The 24,610-nt window shown below is 42.7% G+C and overlaps 1 protein-coding gene across 1 annotated transcript in view; it reads right to left on the bottom strand.

The window, feature by feature from the left end:
- Positions 1-13,189: 13,189 nt before the first annotated feature.
- Positions 13,190-24,610, bottom strand: part of Kif5b (kinesin family member 5B) — a 38,448-nt gene continuing 27,027 nt past the window's right edge. The window contains exons 16-26 of the mRNA XM_051151185.1: positions 23,109-23,297; positions 22,571-22,688; positions 22,228-22,289; positions 22,020-22,129; positions 20,936-21,037; positions 19,706-19,766; positions 19,530-19,601; positions 19,246-19,350; positions 16,957-17,173; positions 16,358-16,505; positions 13,190-13,586 (exon numbers count right to left, since the gene is read on the bottom strand). Coding sequence (XP_051007142.1) covers positions 16,375-16,505; positions 16,957-17,173; positions 19,246-19,350; positions 19,530-19,601; positions 19,706-19,766; positions 20,936-21,037; positions 22,020-22,129; positions 22,228-22,289; positions 22,571-22,688; positions 23,109-23,297 — 1,167 coding nt within the window. The 3' untranslated portion in view covers positions 13,190-13,586; positions 16,358-16,374. The remainder of the gene's footprint in view (positions 13,587-16,357; positions 16,506-16,956; positions 17,174-19,245; positions 19,351-19,529; positions 19,602-19,705; positions 19,767-20,935; positions 21,038-22,019; positions 22,130-22,227; positions 22,290-22,570; positions 22,689-23,108; positions 23,298-24,610) is intronic.

Genomic DNA, 24,610 nt, shown 5'->3' on the forward strand with positions numbered 1-24,610 from the left:
ACTTAGTTGTACATCGGGAAAAGAAGAAATGGTAACCATGAGGTTGAGTGTTCTGTGTACTAAGCCTGAGGACATCATAACACTCCCTGTGTAAGACTGAGACCTCTAGAGAGATCTCTAGTCTATTCCTGGAGTCCCCACTAAGAGATGGAGTCCATTGTCGATTCAAATGCATAGGAATAGGAATTTATTGAGCCATCGCGATGGGGTCTGTCCAGATCTTTCAAGCTGCAGACTTCGAGAAGCAGAGGCATGGGCCTTTTATAGGTTTTAGACAAAGAAATGAGTTTTACAGTATGTGATTGATTGGCATTTGGGCAGAAAAGCTGCAAGCAGGGAGTTACAAGTCTTGGCGTTTGGTGGTTGGATAATGGGTGCGCGGGCAAGTTAACTTATGGAAAAGATTGGTTGAAGCAGTCACAAGGGGTGTTTAGGAACTTTTTTAGTTGGGGAGGGGTAGTGGAAATTTTAAACACAGCTGGTTGTCCTTGAGTCCAGCTGGGACCTGAGCACAGACTGAGACCTTGAGTCAAGTTGGACTCTTCAAGGTTTTTCCTGTCCCTGCCATACACACACAGTGATCTGATATCTGTCTGTCCTTGGTTCAAGCTGGACCCTCTAGAAATTTACATGCTTTGGCCTGAATGGGGGTCCTTAAGGGAGGACTGAGTAGGCCGACTTTTACATTTTCCCAGACTTTGGCCTTAATAGGGGTCCTTAGGGGGCTGATTCCTTCACCTGCACATGTTTGCTAAAGGAATGGCAGTCTGGGAACTAGAAACCTGACCCCTACCTAGACTGGAGAAGCGGAGTCCACAGGAGGTGGCCTAGTCCACGTGGGCACGTGTGTAGGAGCACACAATAGATGGTAAGCTGTAGTGGCCCTGCACCAGCACCCAGGGGCGAGAGCTGCATCTTGAGTGATGCTCACTACCAAGCTAGTGGTAATCAACCATACGGCCGACTCTGCTAAGGGACCAGAGGGACCCAGCTGCCCCATTGCGAGGGTTTTGGCTATCTTCCCCTGAGTAGGAAGGCTAGAGCCTGCTGTTGTTTCCTTTCCCCAAGGCAAAACCTTGACCTGTGAGAAGCAAACCAGGATGCAGGTGAGAACTCTGGGGCACTGGGATCCTCCACAGGGTCTGAGGTTGCTTTCACGGCTCTCATTGGACATTTTGATAGCCGTTGAAATTCATAGGTTGACCTCCCCAAATTTTGTACCAGTGCAAAGTCCCATCCATGCTTACTTAGCAGGTCCTTGCATAATGCTATATGCTTCCTAGACAACTGTTCCAAGCTTTTTACAAATATTAACTCACAAATCATGTATGTCAGTATGTTTGCTATTCTATTTTTCTCTCTCTGCTCATGTAAATTATTAATTAAAAAAAAAGTATACCAAGCCACATATCTTTGAGAAGTGGTGATGATGGGTCCTTAGAGCTAACTATCAGCTTGGCCAAGTCTAGACTCACCTGTGACATGGACCTCAGAACCTGCCCGTGGATTATTGTGATTGTATTAATTAAGGTGGGAAGATGCACCTGCTATGCTTGGCACTGTTCCTTGGCTAGGATCCTGGACCACATGGGGAGCTGAGTAGCAGTCTGCATATATTGTTCTTTCTTCCTGACTGTGAATGCTCTTAAGACCAGCTGCCACTGCCTTGACTGACACATCATTGTGGTGGATGGTACCCTTGAGCCGTGAACCTCTGCTTTGACTGACACATCATTTGTGGTGGATGGGACCCTTGAACAGTGAGCCTCTGCCTTGACTGACACATCATTGTGGTGGATGGTACCCTTGAGCCGTGAACCTCTGCTTTGACTGACACATCATTGTGGTGGATGGTACCCTTGAACAGTGAGCCTCTGCCTTGACTGGCACATCATTGTGGTGGATGGGACCCTTGAACTGTGAGCCACAACAGATTCTTTTCTCTTTAGGTTGCTTGTATCCTAGTGTTTTTGTCACAGCAACAGGAAAAGAAACTGAGGTAGATATTAAAAAACTATCTTCCTTCAATGGCCCATTTATAGCTTTAGTTCATTTTCTTTCAGCAATTCATCCCTCCCTTCCTTATTAATTTCCAAGAGCCCTGTATGTATTAAGGATGTTAGTTAAGGTTGCACAGGCCAGGTAAAGTCCAATAATCACTTATCTTCAACTCCAATGCCTCAATATCTCTGAAAAGTTATCTTTTGGTACAAGCTCCCTTAGTTAAAAAAAAAAAAAAATGACACTGACACACACAGAAGCCTGCCGCTCTCTGTCTCTCCCTCCCTCCCTCCTCTCACTATGTTCCTTACCCAGACCAACCTCAAAATCCTATGTTCAAATGACCTTCCTTTGTGGGGCACATGGGCTGTGCCACCAGGGAAGCCAGCATGGAGCTAGAGCAAAGACATATCCAATCCCAGAACATCTCAATCGAGACCGGCAGGAGTAAATCTCTCTCCTTCCCTGTTCCGTGCCTGCAGCCCCAGTGCACTCATTCTCATGGTAGCCTCATAGCCTGGAATTCCTCTCTCTGCAAATCAAGGATTCCCATCACCTCGGACCTAGCCAATGATATATGTGCCCACTACCCTGAAAGTCACTCCCCACTCCCCAAGGTTCATATAGCCCTGGAATAAAGTGCTGTGTCACTGGGAGAGCTCCTAGATAAAAGGTTGTTTGGAGAAGGCTTTCTTTCCCTGGGCAGTCACTGCTGGACTGGAAGCCTCTGATCCACCCTCCAGCTAGGCTTTGTCCCTGGACGCCCTGAGGGAGGAAGCAGAGCCGGAGTGGTTGGAGTGGGGTGGGGGTGGGGTGGGACACACTTCCTCTTTAATCCTGGAACTCTATATAGGTGTGCATCTCTGGAACCAGTCGTTTTGAGTCTTTTTATATTTCACTTAATGTCGATAGCGATATGTTTCATTGAAGGAAAAAAATGTGTAAGAAATTCTTTTGGTTTTTCCAGACAGGGTTCCTCAGTATTAGCCTTGGTTGTTCTGGAGTCGCTTTGTAGACCAGGCTGGCCTCGAACTCACAGTGATTTGCCTGCCTCTGCCTCCCAGAGTGCTGGGATTAAAGATATCTGCTACCACACCCAGCTAAAAATGTGAAGAAATTCTTAAGAGCCCATTGGTTTTGTTTATGTACTGTGCAATACCTTTCTTCTTCTCCCTCTCCCTCTCCCCCTCCTCCTCCTCCTCCTTCATTTTTCAAGACAGGGTCTCTCTGTGTAGTCTTGGCTGTCCTGGACTTGCTTTAGGAGGCCAGATTGGGGAACATAGTAGAACCCTGCCTCAAAAAAATGCTCAAGGGCTGTTGGAGTGGCTTGAAAGGTAAAAGCTCTCGTTATGCAGCTTGAGTTTATGTAAGTGTTCCATCATGGCAAGAAAACAGACTCCCAAGTGTTGTGCTCTGACCTCCATGTGTCTGTTGTGATAAGAGCCCCCACCATCAAACACACACACACACACACACACACACACACACACACACACTCACACACAGTCACAGACACACAAACACACACACATACACAGACATACACACACACAGACACACACACACAAATACACACACAGACACATACACACACACACACACACTCACACACAGTCACAGACACACAAACAGACACACATACACAGACATACACACACACAGACACACACACAAATACACACACAGACACATACACACACACACACACTCACACACAGCCACACATACACAGTCACAGACACACAAACACACACACAGACACACACAGACACATACACAGACATAGACACACACACACAAATACACACACAGACACATACACACACACACACTCACACACACACACACACACACACACACACACAAAGTCATATGAGCACACATATTTTAAGGCTCACAAGGACTTGAAGGGATGGCTCAGCAGTTAGTGCTCTCCCAGAGAACCTGAGTTCATTTCCAGTGGCTCACAGCTGTCTGTAACTCCAGCTCTAGGGAATCCGACCTTCTCTCCTGGCATATGCAGCTCTGCACGCCCCACCTCTGCCCCACTCCCGACACACACTATTTTTTTTTTCCTTTTCTTTCTGGTTTTTATTTTATTTTATTTTATTTATTTATTTTTGGTTTTTTGAGACAGGGTTTCTCTGTGTAGCCTTGGCTGTCCTGGAGTCACTTTGTACACCAGGCTGGCCTCGAACTCATAGCGAGCTGACTGCCTCTGCTGGGATTAAAGGCATGCACCACACACTGTAAGAGAGTTCACGAGAGGGAAAGTGCTGAGTAAGGACAGCAGAGGTTTGGTAGTTCCTGGGCTGTGACCAATAGCCACAGCCATGGAGGACACAATGGGACTCTGATGATGGGGGAGGTACTCCATGGAGATGGCTCTTGGAAATCAGGATGAATTCAGTCTCATGGGATGTAGGTGCGGGGCAGGGTGGGAAGAGCTTTGCTGGCATCTTTTCATCCTCTCTCTAAGAATGGAAGTAAGGCCTCACCTGCTGTAAGAGTTCTGTTTAGTGGTCCAGAGAAGTTTCCCAGGTGTCCTTGGGCCACCAGTGGTCCAGACCTTTCGATGAACTAGCTGCTACAACATTGTGGGGGCTCTAGGTCCTCTGCACGGGCATGGACCACAGGTGACCCAGAGACTTTCCGCTTCTTTCTCTCGCCCTAGCAGGAGTGTTCAGAGGGTATTTGTGTTCAGGCACTTTTGAAACACAGACAATTGACAGATTTCAGGTCTATGTTAACCATTTGGTCTCCTGTCTAATAGAAGAAAAATCCCTTTGTCACACTCAGTTGAATGTTCTCAGCCTTAAAATGTGGGCCATTGTGCATTCCAATTCGCCTACATCTACATAAAACAAAAGTTCATTTTCAGAGCACTGAGAGGGAGTCTGTGCACAATTCTAGTTATTGTACAGAGAAGCTCGGTGCCTAATGTTTTGTTCAGAGAGAAAATAAAATCTCGTGGGTGCTAATGTGGTTATTTTCTGTTACTCATACTGGTGGCATCTTGTCTGTCTCAGAAAACAATGGGCACTGTACTGGGGTTGCTCAGACTTTGCTCTGCTGCTTTCAGTTCAAATGACTCTGAAATAAATGGGTGGGCTAATGCTAATTTCTTAAATATTTTAAATAGTTGTCGTAGATTTTACTTTTACCTACAGAACAATACTCTGCTTGTGTGGCATAAGATTAATACAACTTTGGTAACCTAATACAAATCGAAAACTCTAAGCAAATGTTTTGGTTTGGATCATGAAATAAATATACTTGTGACAAGGATATTAGTGGAGCTAGAGAGATGGCCCAGTGGGTGAAGGCACTTGCTGCCAAGACTGACAACCTGAGCTTGGTCCCTGGGACATGGCTGAGGGAGGGATGTGACTCCGCACTCCCCTCTTCCAAAATCAGTACATGTAACTTAAAAAGACACAAGCCTTTCCAGTCCTGGCATCTTTCTTGGTGGCGGTGTGTGTGTGTGTAAGACTCCTTTCAACACCATTGCATATGGTGTGCTTGAAAGCTGCCCGGATGGTAAATATTGTATGTATGTGTTTTACCATTAATTAAATAAAATCCATTTCTCCTTCAGAGCTTAAAAATCTGGAAGCATTCATTTCAAGGAAGAAATTCTTCCACTGCCTGCTTCTTTAAAGCTGAGTGTCCTCCAGATGGGTGTGCTGGTGGGATAAGCCCAGCACTCAGAGGCTGATGCCAATGACTGCTGCAAACTTGAGTCCATCCTGGGCTACTTAGTGAGTACAAGGCCGACATGAGCTACAAGTTAGAACCTGTCTCCAGAAAGATAACAGTAACTGTAAAGTTGGTAGACAGAAAAGGAGCTGGACAGCAGGGGCTTTACATGGAGAAAGACCTGCTGAGAGGGGCTCTGGTCCAGGACCCACAGGCCTGTGCCCCACTCACAGCCTGGCGCAGTGGAAAGGGAGGGGACAGGACTGAACACTTTCCTTTGGTCCATGGTTGGTGGTTGTCTAGAGTAGGAAGCGAAACTAGGCGAATGGAGTTACAGAATGTCAGGTGATGGCTAAGCATCTTTCATGGCCTCCCTTACTGAGGTCAGCAGGCAAGAATCTAGAAAAACAAGTTACTTTAGCATGGCCATGGCTAACAGCAGCACATTTCACCAAGTCCAAGACCTTGTAGGTTTGCTCTTATCCATTCTGATCACGAAGCCTTCATTAAAACAGACCCAACCTGTAACATGCTGTATCGGTCACTTCAGAAAAGGTCACTCAACCTGAGAAGCAGAGTGATGAGAAGCCTAGGGGTCACTTTGAGGCTTACAAATGGCCACTCACTGTTCCACAGATGAGCAGAGAAGACCCATCCTGGATGGCAAGCTGCAGCATCACGCGTCCCTCCCTGCCTGTGGGTGCCATGTGGCCAGCTCCTCTCCTGCTGCCGTGACTTAACTATGAGTCACAAGCAATGCTTCCTTCCAGATGCAGCCTTTCCCAGGCATTTGGTCATAGCAACGAGAAAAGGGTCTGTACCATCAGGGGATGAGGACGGTCGTCCAACAACAAAAGGCAGCCACATGGTCACCAGCTACACCGGGGAAAGCCAGTGGGCTCCGGGCAGCCTGCTTCCTAGCCGTGAAGCTTCTCCCCTTCTCAGGAGTAAGCAACTGCTTTCATGTTTTTAATCTCAAATCTCGTCAATTATGAATTTTGTTAATCTGATGAACTGCTTTTGGTTTTTTTGTTTGTTTGTTTGTTTTGGTTTTTCGAGACAGGGTTTCTCTGTGTAGCCTTGGCTGTCCTAGACTCACTTTGTAGACCAGGCTGGCTTTGAACTCACAGCGATCCGCCTGCCTCTGCCTCCCAAGTGCTGGGATTAAAGGCGTGCACCCCAGCCAAGGAGAATATAGGCAGTAAGCTTCAAACCCCTACCAAGACCTAGCCGATGAACATGATATTCTCCACCGCTGAGTGGAGAGTGAGATCTGACTCTCACATGAACTCTGGTGCTCCTTTTCTGACCACCTCCCCTGGATGGGGAGGCCTGGCGGCACTCAGAGGAAGGATAGCAAGTTACCAAGAAGAGATTCAATATTCTAAGAGCATATATAGGGGGAGGAGGTCTCCCTCAATCACAGACATAGGGGAGGGGAGAAGGGGGCAAGTGGGAGGGAAGAATGGGAGGAAACAGGGGAAGGGCTAACAATCTAGATGTAATATGAATAAATTAATAAAACTAAAAAAAAAAATAAAGGCGTGCACCACCACACCCGGCTAATCTGATGAACTGCTAATCACAGCTAAACCATATAATATAGTATGGTGACTTTTCCTTTTCTTGTCTGATTTCCCTCCCTCTCCCCCAGTGTTGAAATCAGTCAGTGTCTTGTGGGTGCTAAGCATACAGCCTTACCACTGGGTTATATAGCAAGCCCTATGCTTTCTTGAGTCAATAATTTTCTTTTTCTTTGTGCCTTATGTACCATTTACTCAACTCTAAGCTACACTTCAATTGCATTAGCTCTCCTCTCAAAAGGCAACACATCAATTACTCTGTCCCATGTTTTCCTAGAAACTTAGGCTGACAACCTGCCCTAACCAGGACTGGCTGTTCTTTATGCAGTCACCTTGGCAAGCCCTAAGATTTTGACTGTTTTTAGTTATGTGTAGGTCTGAGTCTGCTTGTGTGCTGTGCGTGTTCCTGCAGGTGCATGTGGAGGTCTGAAGCTGGATTACCTTCTGGAAGCCTCCAAATGGGCTGTGTATAAAGTTGTAAGATACCAAGATATTGGACATACCAATATAGAATGCTGAGGAAAGCAGTAGGTGCTGAGTGAACAAATGACAGGGTATGAGGGAAGCTGATGCAGGCGTACATGCTACCGTGCTGGTAGCTGGACACAGCTTAGAGAATGCAATGCTTGCTCTGCTGGGGTTTAGCCTTGCTTTAGGCCTAATCTTGCTACTCTTCTGATCTTTCATTTGGGAATGGGAACGCTTACCTCATGCCATTGTATACTGAGGTGGATCTGTCTTAGAATCTGGCAGTTAAGGCTTTGCTTTGAGGGCTTGTGAGATGGCTCAGTGTTAGCAGAGGCACTTGCACATAGGCTGATGACATGGGTTCAATGTCTGGCTCCCACAAAGTAGCTGGAGAGAACTGACTTCTGAGAATTGTCCTCTGACCTCCACACACATTCTATGGCATACACACAGTAAATAAAATGTTTGAGTCTCAGTAGACTGACCTTCGAGCATTAATACAGTGTTGGGTCGATTAAAATGATGGGGACTGTGTCAGAGTGGATACCATGAGCCTGAGGGCTGGGGGTTGGATTTCCTGGTTTGAATCTGCTCATGTTTTAAGCACATGACTCCTGTTTATGGTGGTGCTACTAGGAAGGCTATGGGGATTTAGGGGTGCAGTATGGCTGGTGGAAACAGGGGTGGGTCTTTGAAAACTGGCCCATCTTTACTTCTGGCTTCCTGTGCTTTGTGAACCAGCCTCTGCCACATGATTCTGCTGTAACAAGCCAGAATCCCTCTAAAACTTTAAGTCCAAATAAACTTTTCCTCCAATTTTTTTTTTCCTTTTTGTTGTTGTTTGACAAGGTTTCTCTGTGTTAACCTTGGCTGTCCTGGACTCGCTTTGTAGACCAAGCTGGCCTCGAATTCAGAGATCCACCTGTCTCTGCCTCCCAGTGCTGGGATTAAAGGTGTGCACTACCACACCCAGCTCCTCCATCTTTTTCACATGGTATTTTGATTACAGCACTGCATGGGTAACTAATATCCCAGGAGACACAAACTTGCTGCGCTTTATTGTGAGCCAGCCTAGGAAGGGGCTCCACAAGAGATGTAGGCTTGGTTGCAAGTAGCCCTACCACACATACTAGGACCAGAAGACCCAATGGCATTGAAGATATGAGCAACGGGACAAGAGGCCAAATGCAACCAGTGGCAATGCCCAGAGGCCGAAGTCCCAAGTCAAGCCTCTGCACTAAGACTGTAAACTACATACACTCTTGAAAAACAAGTCCTGGTATGATGCTGGGTCTAACAGAGATGGAGACCCGAACACAACACCACAAATGGCAGTTCATTTGGAAATTCCACCAAGAGCCGGATTTTACCAAATCCAGAATATTACAAGGTCAGTGTTGCATTCAGGATTGAGCATGAACAAAGCCACAAGTACAAACAAAATCCAAGTGCGGGTCGCCCAGATACCCACATCCTCTATCACTACCTTGCCAATACCTTCTCCTCACTTCATGCCTGTCATTGTGTGTGAGCCCATGTGAATTGGAGGAAAACCCCACATTTGTTTTCAAGAGATGGGCTGTTGCAGTGACGAGATCTAGGTCGGAAGTGGACTGTAGCACCTCATGTATAGTCTCCAATAATAGTGATTGGGGGAGACTTCTGGTTTCCAGCCTAACAGATCAGGAGTTCAGAAGACTTCACTCCCATTCTCACAAGAGAAAAGCTGGGCTGAAAAATAACAGCACCCGCAACTGCCGCCCACATCAACAGTGCTGAAGGTGAAGCCTAGGGCCCTGCGCATGGCAGACAAGTGCTCTCAAGAGCTGTGGGCAAAGTGTTGGTCCCCAAATTGGAGACATAGAATACAGAGTCCTGGCCAGATGGAGAAGTAGACATGCTTTTAGGAGTTAAATGGATGACTCTTGGCGCCAGTATTTAATATTTAACCCATGTCCAGCTTTTAACAGAATACTGTAAGATATTTGTTAGGTCAGATACATTTAAAAAAATCAGAAACATATTCAGGTATCAGTATAGATTTTTGGATCAGACTAAGAATTTAAAATAACTAGCCAGGCATGGTGGTGCACGCCTTTAATCCCAGCACTCGGGAGGCAGAAGCAGGTGGATCGCTGTGAGTTCAAGGCCAGCCTGGTCTACAAAGTGAGTCCCCAAGATGGCCAAGGCTACACAGAGAAACCCTGTCTCGAAAAACCAATAAATAAATAAATAAATAAATAAAAAATAAAATAAAATACAAACTAACCCTTGCGTAACCGAACAGGAAGAGCAAGTTATTCTACTGAAACTCCAAGAAGAATAGGGTCACAGTGCTGCAATTCAGTAACTCCTATTGCCCCGGAGCATTGATGACATTGTCACGTGCCTGATAACCCGTAAGAGAGATCATAGGGTACCATGTGCCTGCCACTCGATGTAGTACCAGTAGTGCTATTGGAGAGCAAAGTCCCCCTCAGTGAATACCTAAATCCCAGTGGATCCAAAACAAATATACAGAAAATACAAATGACAGAGCCAAGTTAAACACTCAAGGGCTGTACAAGCAGCATCTGGAAAACTATGGCAGCCTAACTGCTTTCTTCATAACTTAACTCCAAGATGAAAATAAGAGATGGAAGAGGGATATGTGGCCCTTAACTGGATCTTGGTGCAAACAATCTTCTTATAAAAACTATAAAAATCTGCTTAAATTATTTCTGTTTGTGTGATAATGGTAGCTGCTGTCTCTTTTTTTTTAAGACATGACATACGGCCCAGGCTGGCCTTGAGCCCAAAACCCTCTTGCTGCTTCTTCCAGGGTCTGACATTAAAAAAGCACGCTCTATCATGCCTGGCTTGGCTGTATGCCTTAGAGCATTTTTATCTTTAAAAAGTGGATGCTAACATTATCATGAAAATACCTTTAAAATACTATGGACAATTAGGGATACAGATAAAATGATGAGCTAAGAGTTGAAAACCAAGGGTCCCCCGGTATTTAAGGGTCGTTTATTCTACCTTATACACGATTAAAACTTTCTACAATAATTCTAAAGGATACAAACCAAAACACAACAAGCCGATCTCACTTGGATTTAGAAGCAGGTACTCGTTGCTAAGACATGCACAGATGAGTGATGCAAAATAGTATGAGAAAACAACAAATTTCTAGGTCTTAATTTTTAGCCTATCTAGTGTTTGAAACAACAGATACACACATGCATCACTGTTCTGTCAGGGCAGGCCATTCTGTTACATAAAATCACTAATATTCATGAAGCAAGGTTCAAAAACACCATCACATTTCAAAAAGATTTTTCTTTATTTGAACATTTACAGCATGCAGGTTAACTCAAAGTTGTATGTCGTCTTCCCAAACCAGCTCTGTCTGAGTATAACCCTAAGCACTGAAACTAAGCCGACCCAGTCCACAGGAGACTGAGCTCTGCTGTTATCTCAGATCAAACCCAGAGTCGCAAATAAATTCAGTTATGCAGTTAGTTTCCTTAAGTTAGGCAAATAATTTAACGGATCACCATGAATAAATACTACTCTTATTTCACTGAGTTTCTTTTCTGAACCAATTACCAATACCACTCAGAGGAACATTAATATATCCAGCCACAAAAGAGACACTGCAAATTAAAGTATTTCCAAAATTCTAGATGATAAAAAAAGTCCATTTTGAGTGAATGCTAGATTTAATGACCTATCATAGCAAAAAAGAGATCAGTTCACTGAAAAGAAATTTATGAAATTTTTAGTATACTTTATGAAAGTTTGAAATTATAAATAGAAAAGAAACATTTAAGATTTAAAAAAAAACCTAACAATGTGTTTTCTTAACATGCTACTTACAATTCATTGTGTGTTACACAGCACCAATACCCATGATACATCTTAAAACTACTGTAGTCAGACAAAAAAGAATTTTTTTCCCATCATGAAATCTGCAAAAGAAGCAATTTTTCATTTGGAAAAAACATCCTTCTGAATGCAGCCAGATGCCTTGCAGAGACTGCAACGCCCACAGGGGCTGTGCATCTTCCTAACCTCAACTTACACCTGGCCGCATCAAAGCCTCATTTCAATTTGTGGAGTGTGTCTTTCAATCATAGAGGCAATGCAACCATTAAAGGCCGCATACTACAACAGCAAAGGTTTGACTGTTAAAAAAATAAATAAATTTATTTTTCAAATCAAAATTATTATAAAAGTGGAAATTACAATAGTTAAGGAAATAGAAAAATAAGCCAATTATGATCCGAGTCTTCTGACTATGGCTCCAAATTTAATACAAATATCTGTATATAAAACTTCCATAGGTTCTGCCAGCCAGATTCTAACACAGAACTTCAAAAGCTTCTTGACTAACCAAATAACCTCAGATGCCCCATTTCCTGTGGATTTCTGCTAACCGGGCTGCAGTTACCCCAGCACTGAGGAAGCAGTGAACTCTTTTCCTCTTTCCCTGTTACTTTTATATATCCTTAAAATATACTTGATTGAGTTTAATCATCTGAAAAATAAGTGGCAAAAATAGGTACACACTTAGTTCTAATTTAAAAATTATGCACTATGGCCAACAATATAATATTTTTGAGACTTAGTGACTTGCAGACAACTTATTATTTCTAACTAAACAAATTACGTGTATGACTTAGTGTAGCAGGTGAAAACTTCAAGATTTCAGAGCAACATTAAACCATGTAGCTTTAAGTTTATGGTTTATCTGTCCTGTTCACAATTTTTCTCAATTTTCAAAGAGGTTCTAAGTTTATATCAGCCAATACAGTTATTTAACAATTAAAAATTGTTTAATTCTATGTCTTCATCCATTTGTTTCCTACTATTAAAGATGACACTAGCATCTATTCAGTTCTTCCTTTAGCAGGAAGCACAACAGAACGAAGAGGGTGTTGTTGTCCCATTAGGCTATATTAGTGCAGAAGCAGAAGGGACACAGTCATTTCCAAATTCATCCTTAAGATGAGATTTAGTTTTGACTTATGAAATATTTCTATTCAAAGTCATATGCAACAGGCATTTCATGAGCTAACAGTCAGAGGCCTCACTGCTCCATGTTTCCAGAGGCAAGCTTCAGAGACTATACCAGCAACATAAGACCTGATTTCACCCCAAGGGATTCTTATTGATTTTAATTAATTTTTATTTTTGTTTTTCAAGACAGGGTCTCCCTACATAGCCCTGGCTATCTTGGAACTCACTATTCAGACCAGGATGAACTCGAACTGGCAGACATCCACCTGCTTCTGCCTGAGATTTTAAAGATGTGTGCCACCACACCCTGCTCAAGGGATTTAAATACAGTACTGATATATTCTGTGGCATGTAGTGCTGTATGTGATAAAATTTAAAGACATTTAATCTAAATGTTCCATACTTTAAAAAGAAAAAAAGAAAGAAAGAAAGAAAGAAAGAAAGAAAGAAAGAAGTTTAGTAGAAAAAGGAAAATGAAAAGCAATAGCAGCTAGGTAATGTAAACCAAGACTCAAGCACACGGGAAAGGCCGACACACGGAGCACAGTCCTGTAATGTAGTTACTCGGCACAGTGAAGACATGAAAGACAAACTGTGTAATAAATAGGGCCGCAGTTGCAAACTGTCATTTCCCTTCTCAGACATCAACATTGCACTCTAGTATTGGGAAGCAGCAGAGTTTACAAGAGTAGGGCAGGAAACAGCTGTACAGGATAGGAGTAATTTACACGTCAAAAATGTCAATTTCTACAATCCCGAGGGGCAGAGGTTATAGTTATTGAAAGACTGTTTGATTTATGTCCTCTTCACACTTCAGTTACTTTTCAACACCTGAAACAGGAGAATGCAGAGACAACTTTAGTTTTTTATAAACTCATGTTTGATATAATGAAATAAACGATTTCTATTAAAATTATTACTATTATTAATTGTTATTATTATATTTAATTTTGGTTTTTCAAGACAGGGTTTCTCTGTGTAGTCCTGGATGTTTTGTAGACCAGTCTGGCCTCAAATTCAGAGATCCACCTGCCTCTGCCTCTAGAGTGCCAGGATTAAAAAGAAATAGAGCAAGGCTGAGGGGTACAGCTTGATGGTACAATCCCTGACTAACAGGTCCAAAGGTAGAGCACCCCAAGAGAGGGCCACAAAAGAGATCTAAATTTAGATATGAGAAAATGTAACACATAGTAATTTTTTTTAGGTATGACTGTGTTACAGCTGCACAAAAAAGCTATTTTTCACAAATCCATAACATTTTTATAGTGAAATTTAAGAGGACTCAAAGAATAATGAGAATAATGAGGTGTGTGTGTGTGTGTGTGTGTGTGTGTGTGTGTGTGTGTGTGTGTGTGTGTGTGTGTGTGTGTGTGTGTGTGTGTGTGTAGAGGCCAGAGGGAGGTCATTTGTTTCACCGCTGTATTTTTTTTGACACGGGGTAGTATCTTACTGAACCTAGAACTCTCTGGTTTACTAGCTGGCTGCTCAGCGAGCTCCAGGGATTCCCCTCCCCCAGCCGGGTTTACAGATGTGTACTTCCTTGTCTAACTTGTACATGGATGGATGCCAGGCCAAACTCAGGCCGTCACGCTTCCAGGGCAGCACTAACTCACAAACTCATTCAGCCATCTCCCCAGTCTAGAAGAACTGACCTTACAGTCATTTTGTTCAAGCTCATGAATGCAGCACAGCCAGGCAGACACTTAGAACTCCCAAGCCCACGCTAACAGGACACACAGATATTCTAGACACTTTAGCCTCTGCAGATTGTTGCTTTAATTCTACTAAAAAAAGTTAGACACAGCACTATGCAAAGTATCAAACAACACCAAGGAGAATTAAAATAAACCAGCCTTGGCATTTCTCAGAAGCAGTAAGAGTTACTCTTCTCATAATTACCTAGTGCTTTACTCTGGGACTTCTGTAGTCCTAAGTCAAGACTTCTGGCAATGTGTCATAAACTATCAGGCAAGAGTGCTGAGTGTATCACTAAATTAAAAAGCTATTGGCCAGGTGTGGTGACACACACCTTGAATCCCAGCACTGGGAGGCAGAGGCAGGTGGATCATGAGCCTGTCTTGGAAAAAAAAAAAAAAAAAGGACACAGACACAGACACACACACAGACACACACACACACACACACGCAAAGCTGTCAAGTACCACATGGGGAATGGGTATGTTATTTCTGTAATTTTTAAATTTGAAGTTATGTTATATAAAGAAAGCCCGCAAATGACATTCTGTCTTCTTGCCAGACAAACGACAACCTGAATTTGATCCCCAGGACCCACATGGTGGAAGGAGATCAGACTCCTTTGGAAGTTGTCCTCTATTTTCCAAACTTGTGCCCACACACAGACACAAAGATTCACAGACATCAAATAAATTTGAAAAACAGGAAAAAAGAAGGAAAAAAAGGAGGAGGAGGAGGAAGAAGAGGAGGGGGAGGGAACCTCAGAAATCCATTAGAAAAAGCAACTCACAGGGGCTTCAGGGATAACTCAATTCCCAGCACCAACCTAGCAGCTCATTACTCTGTAACCCCAGTCCCAGGGGATCCAACACCCTCTTCTGGAGCCCAGGGACAGTGCACAGACACACACGCAGGTAAAATACCCGTACACATAAAATTAAAGATAAAAAAGTTAAAAAATAAAAGAAAGAAATCAACTCACAATACAGAACGAAAAAGGGACATAAAGCGATAACTTGTTAAAAAAGAATCCATAAGCGGAGGTAAGTATGCTATAATGTCCACCTCATTCAATAAACCAGTGGGACACTATTTTGGGCCTATCAAATTAGAAGCTTATAAACAACTAATATTCAATGCTGACAAGGATGCAACCAAATGCTAATTTTTTTAAGGCGCAATTTTAGGCTGTCTTTCTAGAAAGCAATTATGAGAGCCTTAAAAAGTTCATGCCTTGGAATGAGATAGTGTAACAGAATATTTCAAATTTCATTTATACAAGTTTCAATTTTATTACAAAATTAATGTGTTTTATTAAATTTCTAGTAAAGGGAATATTAGAAGCCAGGGCATACCAATTATTTACATCACAAAACAGACAAGAAACCATGCCAAGTTGCATTCATAAAACCACACACATTAAAAAAAAAAATAATAAAATCTTGGGCTGGAGAGATGGCTCAGTGGTTAAGGGCGCCACCTGCTCTTCCAGAGGTCCTGAGTTCAATTCCCAGCAACCACATGGTGGCTCACAACCATCTATAATGTAATCTGATACCCTCTTCTGCTGATAAAGCACTCATATACAATAAATGAAAATAAATAAATCTTTAAAAATAAAATAAAATAAAATAAAATCTTTAAAAAAAAGTCTGAAGAGATGGCTCAGTGGTTAAGAACACTGGCTGCTCTTGCAGAGGTCCTGAGTTCAATTCCTGGTACCCACTTGGCAACTCACAACTGTCTGTAACTCCAGTTCCAGGGGATCAGACACCCCCTCACAGACATGCATGCAGCCAAGACACCAACATAAATAAATCATTAAAAAAATAAAATCTTGATCCTAATGTGAAATGCTCAGCATTTCCACATACAGTTTCAACTCAAAAGCTAGGATGAACCCACACCTGCGATGTGTCCATGTTTACGCCTGCTTGCCTCCGCCACCTCGCAGAGCCACTGGCTGGTTGTTCTGAATAAATGTGCCCCCTCCGCGGACTGCGCCTGGGTGGGTTGGAGAGGCGGCTGGATGCTGTCCAGGACGGATAGGCTTTGCTGTGAGACAGAAGATGGAGTTAGAATATGGCCTCAGCGACTGCAGTGACCCAGTCACAGTCCCCAGTGTTTTGTTGTTATGCAGCCCTGGTTGTTGTCTCTACAAGGACTAGGCTGGCCTAGAACTCACAGATGGGTAATTTTCAGAGTCCACGAGGCTTGCACAGGAAGTGCTGCCACCTACACACTCTTACAATCTTTTCTCTGCACCACTGCTGCTGCCATCTGTCCTTTCTGGAAATGCTCTTTTGCTTTGGTGGTTTTTACCTGGCCAGTCTCCCCTGGCCTTCACCTGGCTGACCAGTGAATGAGGCAGTCTCTTAGTTTCTAACTCCTTTCAAAACAGCACCACTCTTTAGTAATTTAGAAATAAAGACAGGACAGAGGACACAGCACCTTGACAAAGCATGACAGAGGACCACCAGCTGCCTGGGCACGCATGTGCACTCACCAATCTGCGCAGAGTGCCCTCTTCTGGCCATGTTCTTTGACCTGACGGCCTCCTTTATCCGGTCTACTTCTTGTTGATAGCGTTTGCGGTCTCGAGACGCATTTTCTTTGGCTTCTTTCAGAGCTGACTCCAAAGCTTTCACTCTCTCAGCAGTAGCTCTAAGTCGTTTCTCTAACTTAGGAAGTTCACAGCGAAGGTCTGCATTATCACGAACCAACTACAGGTATACAGAGAAAATGGGGATAGCTTTTAACAAGATGATTTAAGAAAACAAGCACTTCATAACTGCAGTTTAGCAAAGCAAAACTACATTTTCTACTGAGCATTTCCATTTACACAGCACCATGTAAAAATGTACATGTATCAGACATACAATCCACAAAGCACACACTTGTCTAGTTATTTGTTTTGAGATAAAGCCCTAGAATAGTCTCAAACTCACTCTGTAGCACATGACCTAAAACTTCTGATGATGCCTCTACCCCCTGGGTGCTGGGATTGGAGGCACTGTTACCACACTAGGTTTCTGTGATGCAGAAGACAAAGCCCAAGGTGTCCTGCATGCTACGCAAGTACTCTCCCAACAGAACACCCCAGCCCTGTCCATTTTATTTTTATTTTTTAAAAAGATATATTTATTTATTATGTATACAGTGCACATTAGATCCCATTATAGATGGTTGTGAGCCACCATGTAGTTTCTGGGAATTGAACTCAGGACCTCTGGAAGAGCAGTCAGTGCTCTTTACCACTGAGCCATCTTCTCTCCAGCCCCATTTAATTATTTCTTATGGGTTGACTGGACTGTAATCCTTCTGTACCTAGGCAGACAATGAAGTTGAATATAGTGCTAATACACAGTACTTTCTTCAGTAATACAACTTAGCAGGTAAAGCAAATATCCCTTGGGTATATTTATGAGACAGGAGTTTCATGTATCCCAAATGGCTTCCAACTCATACAGTAAGGATGACCTTTATCCTCTGGTCTCCATTCCCCAGTTGGGATTACAGGTATACACAACCAAATCCAGTTTTTATGGGGGTTCTGGGTATTGAACTCAGGGCTTCGTGCATCCTAGGCAAACACTCTCCTGAGCTAAGTCTCCAGTTTGCTCTATAGGCATCCAGAAAGCCCAAGAAAACATACTAGTAAAAGCTAAAGTCCTTAACATCAGTGATAGCACTGAGTTTGCAATCAAAAGTTATATATATATATTTAAAGATTTATTTATTTATTATGTCTACAGTGTTCTGCCTGCATGTGCCTACACACCAGAAGAGAGCACCAGATCTCATTATAGATGGTTATGAGCCACCATATGGTTGCTGGGAATTGAACTCAGGAGCTTTGAAAGAACCAGTGAGCCATCCCTCAAGCCCAGTAACAAAGTTAAAAATTAGCAAAACAAAGCTGGGCGTGGCCCCACATGTCTTTAATCCCAGCACTTGGAAGGCAGAGGCAGGTGGATCTTCATGAGTTTGAGGCCAGCCTGGAATACAAAGCTAGCCCAAGACAGCCAGGGCTACAAAGGGAAACCCTGCCTAGAAAAAACAAAAAACAAACCAAAACAAACAAACAAACAAAACAAAAACCAAAAAAAAAAAAAAAAAAAAAAAAAACCACCAAAAAAAAGAAAGGGGGAAAAAAAAACCCAAAAAAAGAAAGTAGAGAAAGAAAGAAAAAAATAATCAAAGAAAAAGGCTGTGTCTAAATTACAAAAGGTAGCCTATCCAATACATTAACAAGAAATTTCAATCTTGAACTCCAGAGGAAATAAAAAGTATTTCACACTTTTCATAGAATTTGTTTTATAATAGGGTTGATAAAAACATTAGTTTCCAATCTGGACATGCCAGTTCACACTATAATCACAGCACTTAGGAAGCAGAGGCAGGATTGCTGAGGTGCATAATAAAACCCGGCTCAAAAAATAAAAGTAAAGGGGCTGGAGAGATGGCTCAGCGGTTAAGAGCACTCACTGCTCTTCCAAAGGATCCAAGTTCAATTCCCAGCACCCACATGGCAGCTCACAACTGTCTGTAACTCCAAGATCTAACACCCTCATACAGACATACATGCAGGCATAACACCAATGCACGTAAAATAAAAAATAAATAAATAAAAATTTAAAGTAAATAAATAAATAAAAGCAAAATGTTAAGTTCCCCGAAAGCGCCTGTTCTCTGTAAAACTGCTCAATAAGACAGGAGTATCACAGGTTAAAATACTTCCTACTCCCTCACTTATAGCTCAGTAATGCTGCCTTATGACGCAGTCTCTTATTACCTGTTTGTGTACTTTGGTGAGCTGTTCAAGATTGTTTTCAAGGAAGGAGATTTTCTGCTTCTGTGCAGCACTGCCACCCGTGTCATCAGAGTCGACCTCGGCACTCTGAGAGGAGGATGGTGACAAAAGTAGTGAGAAAGTGTCCAGATCAAAATACCCAAGCTTCCACCACAGAAACATGGACACAGCAAGACTCACGCAGGAATGACCAATACGTTACTGTAAAAAGCATCACACACAGCAAGCACAATTCCTATAAGCAGCCCTTGGCACTATGATGTCACCTTTTTCACTCTGGTAGCCAGGTCCTGAACAAAGAGCTTGCGCAGGTTGTGTAAAGTCTGAAGCTCTTTTGCCTTGAATTAAGAGGAAAGATACTGGTCTTACATTCACAATAATTAAAACATAAAATCCAAAACATAGTCCCCATCCTACTTATTTTCACATTTTATTTTCTTACCACTGTCTCCTCCAAACCCTTCAAGTCTTGCCTCGCTTGTTCTCGTCTGTCTTGCATAACCCTAAATTGAAGCAACATAGTTACATGTTTTCAACTTTGACTCCATAAGTTCCAATTTTATTTAGCAAAAATTAAATCAAACGTATTAAACTCAAATAGAAATATGCTAATATTTAAACAACAGTTTGGCCATGCTGTATCTTTCAAAGAAATCTGTACTTATGTATTTCAGGCTCTTTGTCATTATATAATTTATTAGGAACAGACCTCATGCAGCAATGAGCTGCATATAAGGGATGACTCAAATTTGCATTTTAAAATATGGTACATATAGTAAACTGCTATTTATTCAAAATGAGACTTATTTTGTGGAAATTGTTGATATTAGTATTTGTCTGAGAATAAAATGTTTTACGCCACACAAAAGTATAGCTGCAATTCAGTAGAGTTCCACCCCCCACCCCTTGGCCCAAACCGTACATCTGGACTTAACCCCAGGGCCTTGTGAACGCCTGGCACATTCCCTACCCACTGGACAATATTCCAAGCCGTCAGCAGAACCTTTATGCAATCTGCTCTGAACCAGTCTTCCGGTGTAACCATCCTAACTGCTGTATTTAAGTTGCAAATTATTTCTTAAAACTCAAGGCCCGTGGAAGACTATCACTGTGAGCTGTCTATCTCCTCAGACTCTGGAAAGCCAGTAACTCAGCAAATGAGGAAAATAATGGGAAAATCCTGCTCAAACAAGTACAGTCAGGGGCTAGAAAGACGATTTCCAGAACCCACGTGATGATCTGACACAGCCCGTGGCTCCAGCTGCAGGGGATCTGTCACCCACTTGTGACTTCTGTGGGCAGCAAGAGGCATGCATATGACGAGCATGCATCAATCTGGGCAGGCCACTCATACACAGCAAGAGAGGGAAAAACAAAATAAACAAAACACCACAACTTTATTTTAAAAAGAAGTTAAGGCCAAACCAGTATTCTTTTAAATGAAAAACCAAATTTGACAAAATATAGTATTAGATTATCCTACAATTTTTTAATTATTTATTTTCAGATATTAAGGTTTTTATGATAGATTCTGAAGTACTACAGACACTGGGCAAATGGGCAGGACATAGTCCATGTGGGAGCTTGCTGTCACTGAAACACAAGCACAAGCCACAGAAGGCCGCCATGCCCAAGAGGAGCGTCTACAGTTGCTTTACCCCAAGCTACTCACGTGAGCTCGTGCAGCTTCCTGCTCTTCTCCTGGTCTGTGGCCTTCAGCCTCTCATGCTCCACTCTGAGCCGCTCCTGCTCCAGTATCATCTTCTGGTTTTGACTGATAGAAGAACAGAATACAAGCTCAATCTCAAAGTTTTCTGAACATCATCATCGAAATTTAACTTTTTAGAGGGAGCTTGCTTTTTATTTTTAAATTTTATTAAATTTGTTTGTTTGTTTCTCTATGTAGTCCTGGACTCACTTTGTAGACCAGGTTGGCCTCAAGCTCACAGATCTGCCCGTGTCTGCCTCCCGAGTACTGGGATTACTGGCATGTGCCACCACGCCCAGTGAGGGGGCTTGTTTTTTAAAAATAGGACCTTATTACACAATCCTGATTGAGAACTTGAAATCTTCCTGCCTCAGCCTAGAAGTACAGGTACGTGCCACTATATTGGGCGTGAACTCTAAAATGCTCAATCTCACTTGCCAAGTGGCCAGGACTTCATTACTCTGCTCTCATAAGGGCAGGGAGAGGGGCCTGGCTGTCCGTCATATGATCATCTGAAATCACATCATTCTACTCCCCACACCTTTAGCTTTACTTCCATTAGGTACTAATATAGCAAGAACCATCTCCCAAAATTTTTCATCACTTACTCCATTCCTCTCTCTTTTGTTTTTTGTTTTTTTCTTACTCAAATTATTACAGATTTCTAACTTATCTTTATATGTGAAGACAGAAAACATGGGGAAAAAAAAAGAAATGGCTTCTAAGTAAACTAAGATAATAACTACTTAAAAACAAAATGACATCCTCATAGTTTCCAAAATGCCTTTCTCAAACCTCTTAGAAGCTAGTAGTTGTCTGCACTAACAAGCTCAAGACAGAGGCCCTTGCTTCCTTTCCCCTTTCACAAAATATTCAGATAAAAGCTGGTATAGAACTTGAAAAGACTTACTAAGAATGTGAAAAAAGCTTCTGAGTTTGCTGACAAGCAGGTTTCCAGGGAGGATGTGTTTGCCCACCAGTGCCTGCTGTCTGAGTAGTCAACCTTTCTGAATTAGTCTCCACCCACTCAGAGAAGTACAGCACTTACTCTTGGAGATCAGTGATTAGTTTTTCCTTTGCCTCAACTTCATCTCTCAAACTACTGATTTGTTTTTGATGAGTTTCTCTGTGACTCTGGATCTGCTGTTCAACAGCTTGCTGAAATTCATTTGGAAGAGAAAAGATATTCAAGTTAGACTCAGATTTCTAATAATGATGGACTAAAACCCTTAGGGTGTACAGAGCACCAAACTTGCCTTAACTTCATTTGCAGTCTGAACCTTGTTTAAGTGCTCTTTTTCCATTTCATGGACTTTCTCTGTTTGGCAGAGGAGGAAGGGGGGGGGGGGAGGGAAAAAAAAAAAGCAAGCGTTAAGATTACTCAGAGAAACCAGAGGGCAAATAGGTTTAATAACAACTTGGCAAAACTCTGCAAGTTCAGCAACACTAGGATATGCCTCACTCTTTATTTCAAAGGCACACCAAAGTGGGTAATTTATTTACTATTGCAAACGCTCTACATTCTTGCCATTTTCTTTCACTTTGAGTACGTGACCAACAATTATATTAAAGTAAGGAAGATTATAGACACAGCAATACCTTGTGCTCGAAGTTGGACTAGTTCCTCGCCAAGGGAATCAACAGATTCCTCCAGCTGTCTCTTCTTTTGTTCTACATTTTGAAGGTATTCAGTCAATGACTTGATTTTGGCTTCGTGCTTTTGGGGAAAAAATACTGCTATGAAGTGGAGAAATATCTCATACACATTGTGCAGTTAAAATGTGAAAGGCTACATGATTATCTAGACAGCTTATAGCACCTGATGCCTCAGAGACCGCCACTGCCAACCCCCACCCCGAACAGTTCCTAGAGCAGTGCTCACCACTATGCAGCAGCAAAGACAGACCGCCAACTGTCCTGCAGTTTCGCTATCCATTCTGTCATGTTTCTAGCGAATTTCCATACTTAGTATGTACACATTAAATCATACAAGTTGTTATACTGCAGCTACACTAAGAAACACCTAGGCCTTTTATCAATGGAAAGACACACAAGCTAATGATTCTGAAATCCTTTATAATAAATAAAATTTATACATGACTTTTTAGACAAATGAAAACCATTCTGAAACACATACTTGGGAGATACGAAGCTGGCATGCTGCTAACTCCTTCTCATTTTCTTCCATTTTTTTGTTGCTCTCAGTCTGTGTGCTTTCTAGCTGTTTGCAGCGCTTCACCATAGTTTTTACTTCTGACTTCATTTTGCTGATGTAGAGCCTTGCAACAGTGAACTCTTCATCTATCATACCAGTTCCCTCCGGTTGCTGTGAGAAAAACAAGAAGTTAAAGCCAGAGTCTCAGGGTGGCACACACCTTTAATCCCAGTGCTTCGGAGGCAGAGTCAATCAGATCTCTATAAATTCAAGGACAGCCTGATCCACAAGGTGAACCAAATAAGACCCTGTCTCAAACCCCAGTCCCACACAAAGGCACAAAAAAGTTAACCCAAATGTCTTCAATGTCTATTTTCCCAAGCTAGGCTAGAAACCTTACAGCATCATCAAATGTGTAGTATTACAGAAGTCACAGGAAGCCAACATGTGTTAGTGAGTCATGATGTGCAGGTGGAGACCAGGGGCAATTTGCAATTTCCTTCCACTATGTGAACTCAAGATTCATACGCAGTCCCCTCGACCATGGAGTCATCTCACCCTTTTTGTTTGCTTCTTTTGAGACAGGGTCTTACTTTATAACTTTGTCTGGCCTTGAACTTCATTCACCTTTACATGTTTAAAGTAACCATTTAATGACAGGTGTAGTGGTGTACACCTGTAATCCCAGCACTCAAGAGTGGGGGTGGGGGAACGACAGGTGGATCTCTGTGAGTTCAAGGCCAGCCTAGTCTACAAAAGGAGTCCAGAACAGCCAAGGCTACACAGAGAAACCCTGTCTTGAAAAAAACAAAACAAAAAAAGTAACCATTTAACATAACCACAGGTAGGGTTGGGGAAATGAGCAGTCGAGTGTCTAACATGACCACAGAAGGATGTGAATTCCCTAGCACTCATGTAAAAGGCTAGGCAAGGAGCCAGGTGTGGTGCGCACACCTTTAATCTCAGCAGAGAAAAGCAGACCGCTGCGAGGCCAGCCTGGTCTACAAAGCAAGTCTAGGACACCCAAGGCCACACAGAGAAACCCTGTCACAAAAAACAAAAACAAACAAAAAACCAAGACCCACCCTCACCCAAAAAAGTTAGGTAAGGTATCATAGTGTAGTCCCAGAACTGGGGAAGAGAAGCAGCAGTCTGGGGCGTGTTGGCCAGCCCACTCAGGCAAGTCATTGAGCTTCTAGCTCGGGGAGGGCTTTGTTCCAAATTATAATGTTTATGGTTGGGAAGATGGCTCCTCAGGTCAAGTGCTTGCTGTCAAGTGTGAGGACTGAGGTGTCGAGCTGCAGAACCTAAGTAAAAGGCAGCAGGCACACTTTTAGTCCCCAGTACCCATGAGGCAGAGACAGGGGGTCTCTACAGAAAGAAACTAGCCAGCTGAGCTCCAGGTTCAGTGAAAAAGGGGACAGTGAATAAGGAGGACACCTGATGTTGATCACTGCCTCTAAACACATCATGAACACACATCA

Source organism: Acomys russatus, chromosome 9 (genome assembly GCF_903995435.1).
Source record: "Acomys russatus chromosome 9, mAcoRus1.1, whole genome shotgun sequence".
Lineage (NCBI taxonomy): Eukaryota > Metazoa > Chordata > Mammalia > Rodentia > Muridae > Acomys > Acomys russatus.